General features: G+C 44.8%; 1 protein-coding gene across 1 annotated transcript; it reads left to right on the top strand.

Annotated features, from left to right (window-relative positions):
- Window positions 1-199: 199 nt before the first annotated feature.
- LOC104509890 (metalloprotease TIKI2-like) lies at window positions 200-760 on the top strand (the record flags this gene model as incomplete). The annotated part of the gene is made up of 1 exon (XM_010151976.1): window positions 200-760. A coding segment is annotated over one exon (561 nt), but the record flags the coding sequence as incomplete, so codon positions are not given.
- Between the last annotated feature and the right edge of the window lie 11,322 nt (window positions 761-12,082).

Here is a 12,082-nt window from a genome sequence, read left to right on the forward strand (position 1 = left end):
GGGGGAGCAGGGAGCACCGCGGCACTGTGCCCTACGCAGACCCTTTCGCGCCCGTGGGCTCTGCTTGCTCCAAGCCTGGCTGGGGCTTGCACAGGGAGATGGGGACAGGGACCCCCCGAAGGCGGTGTTACCCCCCCGTGGGTTGTCTCTTGCCCTCCTGAGTCACCACTGCTGACTGTCCCTACTGTCCTTTCCCCAGCAAGGAGAGCTCAACTCCTTCCTCTGGACCATCCGCCGTGACCCCCCCGCTTATCTCTTCGGCACCATCCACGTGCCCTACACGCGGGTGTGGGACTTCATCCCCGATAACTCCAAGGCTGCCTTCCACACCAGCTCCAGCGTCTACTTCGAGCTGGACCTCACCGACCCCTACACCATCTCGGGGCTGGCCAGCTGCCAGATGCTGCCCCACGGGGAGAACCTGCAGGATGTGCTGCCCCGGGAGCTGTACCGCCGCCTCAAACGCCACCTGGACTACATCAAGCTGATGCTGCCCCACTGGATGACCCCGGACCAGCGGGGCAAAGGGCTCTACGCTGACTACCTCTTCAACGCCATCGCTGGCAACTGGGAGCGCAAGAGGCCTGTCTGGGTGATGCTCATGGTGAACTCCTTGACGGAGACGGACATCCGCTCCAGAGGGGTGCCAGTGCTCGATCTCTACCTTGCCCAGGAGGCCGAGAGGATGAAGAAGATGACGGGAGCGGTGGAGAGGGTGGAGGAGCAGTGTCACCCACTGAACGGGCTCAACTTCTCCCAGGTAAGGAGGCTTCTGGGCCTTGTGGCTCATCCCAGGAGGTGGGGGCTGCTCTCCTTCATGTTTTGGTCGGTTTTAGGGGGGCGAAGCCCAAGGCTGTTGCAGTGGGATGGGTCGCTCGTGGGCTCCAGCGGCCTTTGCGTTGGGCTGCCCGTTCTCCATCGCGCCGATCCACGCTGTCCGCAAAACCCCTGTGATACGCCCAGCGAGTGCTGCGCGTTCATCGTGTGTATTATTTATTTGAGAGGCATTTGTCCAGGGCGTGAATGTGTGTCTGTTGGCTTGCCACTTGTGAGGGAAGCTTCCACGCCTCCCGTCCTGTCCTGGAGCTGGGTATAAAGTGCTTTTTTTTGTTTGCTTGTTTTCAAGTAGAGCAGCTCTGTGGTACTTGTCAGGAAGAGGATGAAGCATGAACAATGAGAAAATAAATTTCAACATTGTTCAAATAGATTTAAGTACGTGCAAACTGTCAGTCGTCTTTTTAGTGGTCACTCCAGGTCAAATCAAACTGGCTCACGTTGCCCTCATGTACTGGGAGAAATTAAGTGTTCAGCCTGCATGGTTTTTTTTTTCATTTTATAACAGGTAAAGTTCAGCAAAAAGAAAAGGATGTAGATTAAGAAACAAAAGTTATTGGTGTAACTGGACTCCAGAATTCTTTCAGTGGATTTAGGTTTAAACAACCAAATACTAAGCCATGCAATCTATTTCATTTCGGTGGATTAATCAGGAACACAGTCACAGCTATTGACTTTGCTTTGTGAAACTGTTTATATGAAATCAGATTTACTAGAAATTCAGGAAATGAATGTGTGTGGAAGAAAACAAACAATCCAGAGAAATTTTCGGTGGTGTCAGTTACTGCGACAATATTTCATTTTAACCTGCTTTTTGTCATTAGTTTTGGATCAGCCCATTTCCAGCTTCATCTTACTGTCTTAGTTTGAGAAAAAAAATTCTTGGTGATGTGGGAAATAAGGATTAAAGGAGTGATCTTTGGTCTGATTAAAATGTCCTAAGAGTGTTTTCACCCCCTTGTCCCCTGAAGTCTAGTGGGAACTGTTTTAAGGGCAAAAAGTCTGGCTTTCACTAACATTTGGTTCATACGATATTTCAGCTAGAAGTCTAACTCTGCATACAGCCTTCAGAGGAGAAGATTGGTTGTGTATACTTTTGGAAGGATTTTATTGTTTATCAACAAAAATAATTAAAAGAAAGCCCCTTGGGACCTTTGCATTAATTAACGCAGATGCAAAACAAGGAATTTGTTTTAGTCTGTTCTGTTTGAAAGGCTTAAGTGCTTATCCTCTCTTCTGAACCCCTTCTTTAAGGTGAGGTAAAAGTAATGAACCATTCCAGACATCCAATAGCATTTGGTTATATTAGGTCAAAAATGGCAGTTAGAATCAAGCACATGAAAGCACTTGGTTAAAAATGTACCACTTGGAAGCCTTTTAAACATGAATCGTATTAGTTTTTTTTTTCTCTTTATAGAGAGAGGGCGAATGCGCAACAGAGAAAGGAAACGGGACAGAGTGCAAAACTCACTGCTGCTCTTACCACAATTCTGGCTTTCTGTCATTCTCTAAATTTTAAATAGAAACAAAAATTTCCCCTTCATTTTGCTACAATAATAATCTGAAAAAAGAACAGCAAAGGTATTACTGCTGTTGGCTTGTGAAGAACAATAATTTATGCAAAAAGTTTGCACTGATTATAAAAATACATTACATTGGAATTATTACAGAGAATTGACATTTCTGCTAAAACAGTTCAGTGTTCAGGAGGATTTTTCCTAGTCTGAAGCTTTTTCTGGGAACAAGGCCACCAGAACAACACGAGACAAAATTAAACAAAACAAACCAGATATTTATTTTCTTGCTTCCTTTAGATTTCATGCATCCTGACACCTGGCTAGTTGTTTAACAATAGTAATTTGTAATGTTATCACACTGTCTGGCAGTCCTACTGCTTGGTGTATTACTGTGCTAATTTAGCGGAGTGGATTACTATTTCTAGGGTTCGCCTCCCAATTTCAGGTCTTGGAGCCTTCCTTAAGCAGCACGTAATTAAAACACACTAAAATGGAAATCAGAAATTGAGCAGCTTTTGTCTTGTAGGGTGTTTGCACAGTTTGATGAGAACATCTGTGATAAATTACGGTCCCAAATCTGCTAAGGGCATCAGCGTTTTTTACCTGTTTTCAGCATTACTGTTACGGGAATACTGCACGTAATTTCTGCATTCAGAACTCGAGTTTTGAAACTGTGCCTTGCTGAATCATGTCAATGCTTTTGTTTCTCCCGTCCCCAAAGTCCAGTATTTTTGCCCTAAGCAAATTAAAAAAGAAAAAAAGCTTCTTTTTTTTACTACTTCTCCTCAAAGGCAGCTTTGTGCTACTGCAAATATTTAATCTGACTGCATGCACCAAATCTGTTAATCTGATACCGTGAGGAGGAGGAAATCTAGGAGTGGTCCCGGTGTGGTACTTGGTTTTGATCTGTTCTGAAAGAAAGCGGATACACTTGCATTTTTGACCAGGAACGATCTTTGAAACGTTCTGTGTGTGGCTTTGAAATGTTGATTGTCTTAGCCGGATGAAAAGATTAAGGTGGCTCATATAATTGCTTGCTTCCTGGACAGCCAGCTCTTGCAGGTAGAGCACGCGCGTTGTTTTCTGTTGTAACCCCAGAAATTTTGTAGTCTGATGCTCTGCTCCATGTTTCATGCTGCTCTCCCAGACTGGCATTGCTAGATCCACCCGCCTTCCCCGCTGACTGGCTGCTGCCCTGCATGGCTTGCAGAGGGAGCATCCTCACTCCCCTGGGACTCCAGCAGCTGCTGGTCGCACAAATCCAGTCCCTGGGTGTTGTGTAGCTGGTGACAAGGTGTCTGAATGGCAGCAAAAGGCTGGGTTGGGAGCCTGGAACAGGGACATTCAGATGGGGTCTGGGTCAGGTTGAAACATCACTGCTCCTTGATACATGGAGTTTCAGGGCTTTCACTGAAGGTGGGATGCAAAGAGCTGAGAGGCACACAAAGAAGAGGAAGCAGACAACTTTTCTGACTGACAGCATAGATGTTTATTTACAGAGTGACCAGAAAAGTACATAGTCAAGCAGTCCAGGACTGAGAAGAGCTGGTGAGGGGCAGATGGCATTCAGGGCCTTCTCTTGTTGCGATCCCAGCAGAGGCACTGCAGCCAGTGCCATGACAGGCCGTGAGGACTTGTCAATGTGTCCTCTGAGGGCCAGCTCCGGAGAGGATTAAGCTTTCCCACCCTCCTTGGGTCCCTCATGCAGGTCTGTGGTGAAAAGAACCTCTCCCCAGGCTGATACACACTGTCGTTGGAGTCGTCGGAGGATGGTGATGGTGACTCCTACAGCTGCTCAGGTCTGTCCATGTCCTGATCACCCAGGGCTGTTGTGGCACCCCATCTCAGCCCCAGGAGTGAGTCCCCTTGGGCAGCATTGTGTCCCCAGCAACGGGGACAGCAAAGGAAGGTCTTACTCCTCTGCCCAAACCGCTCCAACCGGGGTGGATGGTAGCTCTCGCTTGTGTTTGATCCCATCTCTCAGATGGATCCCAGGACTGAGGCAGTGTTGCTATCCCTTCCTCCAAGTTAGAAATAAAATCCCTTTCCCATCCCATCCTGAGCTCGCTTTCTTCAGGGAGAATCTGCCCTCAGCCTATGCCAGATGCCCTGAATCCCAAGGCTTGTGAGGGGAATTTTGCGTCAGGGCCGGACTCCATCCTGCTCTGTCTGTCGGTGGGGGAAGCCGTCTGACGGAGGGCAGCTGCCAGCACCCCCTTTTCTCTCCCTCTGCTGCTGGGGCTTGCTGGCTCCGGTCTCCTCCGGCCTGTATCATTTCCAACTGCAGGGGGAGATGTTAAATATCAAACCGGTGTTGATTGGATCAGAGACGGCCTCAAAGAAAGAAACCTCAGACTGTGCCAGATTAAACTTCACACTTCACCATTCTTCCCCTTTCATTTCTTTGCCGCCTCATTCTCTGCACAAATAAACCTCGTCTCCCTGCTTTCTACCAATGAGACAGCATTCAGGGGGCAGGAATGACTTTGTTAACAAAATCAGTCTTCATTTCCCAGGTCCTGCTGTTCCATCAAACCGTGGGACATGGCAGCTTTGATTACTCTAGTGATAGGATTAGAAGGGGAACAAGTGCTGTTTAATAAAGGGCCGATGGGTGGTCCATCACGTTTGGTCACTGACAGATCTGCAGTCTTGGAGCTGGACCTTCAGTGGCAAAACAGCACGACACAGTAATACACAGACAGGGCCACGGCCTGGGCTTGCGATTCCATCTCCCCTTGTCCCCTTGAAAAATTAAACATTTCTGTGATCACAAAGCTGGGATTCTCGGAGATGACAGTATAGCTTGGTATAGCTGACTTTGACTGAAGTTTGCCTATTTATACTAATGAAAGATCCAGGCTCCAAGTTTTTCGAACTGCATTAAAGGGCTCAGTTTCAGCCCTAGCTGACTTTTGACAGTCTGTGTAGTTTATTTGAGAGAGTATCATTGGTTTCTTGTTTTTTATTATTTTAATAGGAAAAGTGGAGTTGGCTTAATAGATACTGGTTTTGCTTTTAAAATATTTCAGGCTTTGTGAAAAGGGCAAGAGTCATCAAATATAGCTCAGTATCATCTATTTTGATTGCTTAATGTTGTTGAAAGAAATGCTAAAAGGTTTGGTTATACATAGTTACACACAGTGCACAGTTTTCAGCTTGCTGGTTTAATTAAACTATCACCCCCCACACCCCAGGGTAAAAAAAAATTCCCTCAGTAAAATTAAACTGCGGGTAGAAATTCATACAGCAGAAACAGAAATCCTTCCATTTAACTCCCTGTGAATACTAGTGGAGCTGCTTTACACCTTTGCCAGGGGAACTGTTGAGGGCGAAACTATGCAGATATTAAAACTACAGTAGTCACAGTAACACCTGAAAGGGTCAGCAGCTGACGTTTTATAGCTGTAACTAACTGTACGTGTCGCTCTTTACAGCCAGTTACTGTTGTGCTTCTTCACCTCAGCCCCCTTGAAAGGGCCACCCTGGCATTTGATGCCTGTTAAGAAAAAAGCCAGTCACTTAATGATGGCTCGAGGGGCAGCTGACTGTTCGTCTATTGTATTTATTGTGTATGTAACTGCAAGAAGTGTTTGTAGAACAGGTTAGATGTGAGCCTTTCCTTTCCCTCTGATGCTTCACACCTCCCTTGGTAAGATCCAAGCCCAAGACAGGTGTACTGCCTCCCGCAAGCAGATCTGAAGAGGATTCTGCTGGCCTATTTGTTTGCAAAATTGTGGGTGCTGCTTCTGGTCATTTTTAGGCAGAAATTACATTTTCATAAGGTGGGCTTTGAAAGGAACAAACCCCCAGAAAACAGTGACAAACAAGGCTGGCCCTGAAGGGAGTCCCTACTGTATCTGAGGCAGCTGAGCATCACTGATGTGTAGCAGTCAAATGGCAGATTTGAGCCATTTTCTCCTGTGTGTGTGGCGAGAGGTGGGCTGGGGTCAGAGCATGGTCTCTGGCTCCGGCAGTGCCTGGTCCCAGCAGCCTGGAGCCCTGGTACCGCTGCAGTATGAGGGGTGCAGGGAGCCCCTGGGCATACGCTTTGCTCCCTGGGGAAGATTCACTCCCTGAGTTCTGCTTCAGGGAAGGGGATCAGAAGAAGGAGAGATGACCCAAATCCATTCACGTACTTAGGCACTAATGCTGCTTTCAAATCCCTGTGGGATATCCCCTGGAGCTGTTTGCCACCTCTGAGCTTCTCACTCAGTAAGTGCAAAATACCCTCCTCCCCCTGCTAGCTTCAGTAAATTATCTTTCCACCACGAAGATTTTTCTCTCTGTTTGTTGTCTGCTGTCAGATTCTGATGCTGTTGCAGCAGGCAGTCAGGATCCTGCCCTGGGCCCAGAGTGCTTTGCTTATAAACAAGAACGAACCGTTGACCTTAAAAACCTCAACTTCAAGTATAGTGCAACCTACAGTCCTCAGAAAGTCTTTAACAGCCTCCCCTCAGCTCCCTAGTGAGTAGCAATCCACATTATAAAGCCAGCCCACATCATTCAGGCTAGCCAGAGGTTCCTGTACTGAAAAGGCCAGAAATGATCTTAAGCAAGGGCACTCATTCGCCTTGCACTCCTGTGGAGATGGAGATCGGCGTCAGGGCTCGTGGCAAAGCGTATTTGGGAACTTCAGAGGGACGTCCTGTAAAATAACAGGTTTCCCCTGTGCTGGGCTTTACACTGCAAACCCTTATTAATCTCTTCACTGTCATTAGGAGTTGATGAGACAGGTAAAAGACAGAAGACATCACAGTTATTGCTTGAGCCATGTGAAATTGGTATGATTTCTTTCATCTTCTGGTCCCATTAGAGGAGTTCCCTGCATGCTTGGATGAGGGACTGTAAAATGACTTCCCCAGAGCACAGTGGGACAGAACAAAACTGGAGATTTTAAGCGATGACCAGCATTTTGGGAACCTCATTTTTTTTTGACTTTCAAGAGGCAGCATTAGAAGAGCCCTGTTTGGCAGTGAAACATATCTGCCTCGTGTCCACACAATTTCCCAAATCCCTCTTTCAAGCTGACAAGCAGTTCAGATCCTAGATGCTACTAGACTTAAAATCTGCACTGTGGGTTGATCACAAACTTCAGTATCTTTCTGAACCTCTCGAATTATTTACAGGTAGCAGTCACTAAGACATTTTTCTGAACATCATAACAATTTGTGAACCTAATACTCTTTCTGTAACCCATAAAGCATTATGGTTTCCAGCTCGCTTGAGACACCAGAAATTAAACTGGTGCCTGCAGAGCTTAAAACTGCAGATATCAGTGTTTGAATGCAGTATCTCAGTTTTTGGACTGGAGTCGGAACAGAGCTGCGCTCTCTGCAGGGTGGGAGCAGACATGCAGCTAAAATGCATGACTGGTTGTGTCTGTCACGGCAGCTCGTAGTTACGGCATCTCATTCATCTCTGTGGATTTGCTTTTTGTGGTGCTCCACAGAACGTTATAGCTGCCTTGTGTTATTGTTGTTGTTTGTTGGATGTAGCTGTCATTTCAGCGTGCAGAGAATTAGAAGGGACATGGTTAATACCTGTGTCAAGCTCAAGCAGGAATTAGCACAGATGACTGCTGCTTATATCACTGGTTATTCCAAGAGCAGTCCATACCATTTGGATTTCCAATTTTTAAAGCTTCTGCTGCAAGTCATTTCAGGACTTCTAGCACAATATAAATGAAAGTTGCTAAAAGCTGTAAATTAAAACCATGTGTTCAGCATTTTGGGATGGATGTTGTATGACTTGAGGAGGCTCATTAGCAGAAGTATTTTTAGTTTGAGTGAGATCAAAGACCCTAGATTTTCCACTCTGAGGGTCATTTAACATAGGCCTAGACACCCCATTTCTCATCATACACAGACTCCCATAGGTTGGTTATGCCTGAAGAAATCATCATCCCTGAAATACAGTAATTAGATTTATTATCAGTGGGCCATTGCTGATCCCCTCTGTCCAGGCACCGCAACAGCACTGAGGGCTGAAGAGCCTTGCAGATGTCAAAAGGGAGTTTTATTACTGACTTCTTCAAAACCAGGATTGCCACTGATGCCAGTGGCAGCAGTGTTAGATATGAAAGACTATTGGTATGAATCAAATCCTATACATTGTTCACATTCCAGAGTGTCCCCTGAAGCCAGGGATAATGCTAAACTGTTCCTAGAAGCTCCTATTGGCAAATAGAGAAAGGATTGTAAAAAAAGAGAGCGTGTTCTGATGTATTCTCTTCCCAGGCTCAGTTAACATGGAAGTTACAAAACCTTTCAAATGAATTCCAGTCCAGAGGTTCTTCATGCTTGGGTATCCCTGAAAAATCAGAGAGTTCATTGAGACGGGCATGGGGAAAAGCTGGCAATTCAGTCATAGCCAGCATGTTAGCTGTAACAACACAATTAAGGGAATAACACTAAATGCTTTATACGTTTTCCCACGATTGCATCAAACTTGCTTCTTCTACCCTAGCTGTTGTGCTGGGGCACCCACGGGGACACTGATATCCCCCATACATAAAACAGAGAAGAAGCTGCCTTCGCAGAGCAAAGTGATATTCATCAGACTCCGTTCATGAGCCAAGGAATGAGAAAAAGGAAACAAATCTTCAGCTTATTTTCAAACCTCTTTCTATTTTAATAAAAGTCAACTTATGAGGAACACAGGAAATATATTGCCTTAAAGTAAGAGATTCTATGTCTTTAAATTATTCCCTCAATATCTTAGAGACTGTATTAAATCCAAGGTTTCCATTAGGCTCCCTCACTTTTGTTAACAATCACAATGAAGACTGATTATTCTCTGTACACTTTCTGCCACCGCACAAATTTTGCTTTCCTTTGATTTCTCACAGGCTTTTCCTATTACAGGTGACAGCGTAATAGTGATGGGGAATATTTATTTAAATCTGAGACAAAATGCTCACAGTGTAGGAGTTTGCAGAGTCAGCAGAGAGGGAGAGGGCAAAAGGGTGATTTGAGAAACATGCCCAACTTTTTGAAGGTCTTTGTATTCCTGGCATGTGATTGATTTACTGGTTTAGAAATGGTCATTGAGATGAATGTTATTCCAGCAGTGAAGTGGGATGGGGCACGTCCCAGTGTGTCCCATTGGTTCTAAAGCACTGGTAAAATCATCATAGCACTACTGATTGCAAAAGAGCTAAGCCTTTACACTGTGTGAAGTGCTGGTCCTGACATACTTACTGGGAGCCAACTGGGATGCTAAATTGTAGTTTGCTTTCAAGCAAAGGTAGTTCCTTATTTTTGGGATATCACAGGAGTGAGAGAGGTGCAAGTATGCTAAAGGGTCTCAAAATGTTTGTTATAGAGGTAACAATGCAGAAAGCCCTCCTTTTTCGTAATTATTTTCTTTCCTGATTAACACAGGAAAAAGCTAGAAAGCATTCTCAGCCAAGCTCATTATGTGCGTGCTGAAGGAGGTAACTCACTAAGACATAGTGTTGAACAAAGTCACGTTTCTAGTACGAAGTTATGGCCAAACAAATGCTAATATTCCCTGGCCTTCAAACAACTGGGATGTCCTGTTATAGACAGGTAGAAGCAAACTGAAGTTCAATCCCTTCAGCACGCCTCCTTTCCATTTGGAGAATACTGGGGAGGTGTTTTCTCCCTCGTGTGACATCAGGCCGTGAGACCAGGTTATAACATCCTGAAATAAGCCGCATCTTGGTGGTGAGATGACGGTCAGAGGGTCAAGGCAGCCGGCATCCATAGGCATGAAACACTGTTCGGCTTTATGGATTGGCTTGTCTCCGTATCCAGACTTGCACTGACTAGCTTTTTACCCAGCTAATTGTGTGAGGCCAGGGAGGATTTTCTTTATTAACTCAAGTGGCTTGGCTGTGAAATGAGACATACTGTACAGTATATAATTCAAGCTCACTTTCAAAGGCATTTTTGTTGAAGCTGGGTATCCAGAGAGACCTGAGCCTTTAACGTAGTCATCTGAAACACTCTAGAAACTTCATAACTTAAGGTCAGCATTTACACTGGTTCACGTTCCAGTAATGGAATAGTGCTTGCTTTAAAAAAAATACACTATTTATATCTTAATGTATGAAGGTATGTTTTTTCTGAGAAAGAAGTTGACTGCTTTGAGCACTTGCTGCGTGTTAACTGTGACTGGATAAGCCTGTAAGGGACGTTCTGTGTGAGGCTTCAGCACATTATGACTCTGAAGCTGAAAAAAAGCATAGTTAGAGTGCTTGGTGTACATTCTCAGACCTGAAAGTATTAGTTGAGAATCACTTGTAGTAGTACCCTTTTGTGTCTTGGGAAGTACCAAGAGCTACAATCTCCCAAAAGGTGTCATATTTTGGTGTATTTTGGATGGATTTTGTAATTACTGACAAAGAGATCCCAGTGGAAGATAACCTTAGGAATGCAAAACACAATCACCAAAACCCACACAAGATCCCTTATCATGCTTTCTCTAAAGCTGTTGCAGATTCATTTGAATCACACTGGAAAGATTTATCTTTTATTAATGGAGCATTCTTCATTTTTTAAAATTGAGTTGTTGTGCAACACATCAAGTAACAATGTCATAACACATCGTAAATCAGTTTGTTCACTGAAAGATTCTAGATGAGTTAATCTAACATCCTGGACACAGTTCATGAGCAGTTAATTTTAGCAGTTTTCTTTGATATATATCAGTTAAGGCAAAGCAACTCCAGCCATTATGGAGTAGAGTCAAAACTGGTTAACGGCGAAGCAAGTACAGACAAAGATTGTTCAGAGATAAAGCCTTTGGCAGATCATTCAAGGGATCTTTGCTTTATATAGAACAATTGTAGCTCTAATACCAGCGGTGCAGACACTCTGGGACAAAGAGAAAACACACACACACACACCAAACCACAGAATAAAACCACACACACCACTTGGTACTTGCATCTAACAAGAAAGTCAAGCTAAAGTTCACCACCCTGACGTGGTTACCAAAGAACTCCATGGCAGGCAATGAGATGGGAAGAAATACCCCCAAAAAGGCATTCAGGAATTATTCCCATTGTTAGTGGGGGAAACTGAGAATGTTTGATTAGAAACACAAAGTCATCCGGCAGCCTGCCAAATGCCATTTATCTCAAGGTCATGCAACATAAATAACCCCAAGGGTTAGCTCTGAAGCAGAGGAGCAGGAGGTAGCTAAACAAAAATAAGGGAAGGGGTTCCTCTCCCTCTTCCCTGTGGATGTTTAGCATACGACTGACAAGTATTCAAGGCCTGGCACTCCTAACGAGTCGAGTGTATTAAGGGTAGTAAAACACACCCAGGGCACAGTACAGCTGAACATAGCATCATGGAAGGGACTGTGGCTCAAGACCAAGCCACTAAGCTGTCACGCATTTTCTGCAAGAATTAGTCAGGGAGACTAATTAAAAAGGAAAAGTCAGCCAGAATAAATTTTCCTCTTGGAAGTTTAAGTCTGAAAAGATTCATCCCTGTTACACAAGGAAGACCAGTGTTTACTGTTCGATTGGGTGGTCACATGCATTTTCCCGTTGCTCCAACACACTAAAGTATCAGAGCCTTCTTACGTTTTTTAGGAGCATAACAAGTTTGGCAACTGCCATGTCTAGTAATCCATCATCCCTGTCAGTCGGGGAAGGAAGGGGTGTGTTTTGCTCAGATCACTTAGGCCTGAGAGTATAACTTTGAAGATACCGATGGGAGAATCCCAAAAGACTTGGCATCCATTCTTCTGTC

Source organism: Eurypyga helias, unplaced genomic scaffold (genome assembly GCF_000690775.1).
Source record: "Eurypyga helias isolate BGI_N326 unplaced genomic scaffold, ASM69077v1 scaffold28025, whole genome shotgun sequence".
Lineage (NCBI taxonomy): Eukaryota > Metazoa > Chordata > Aves > Eurypygiformes > Eurypygidae > Eurypyga > Eurypyga helias.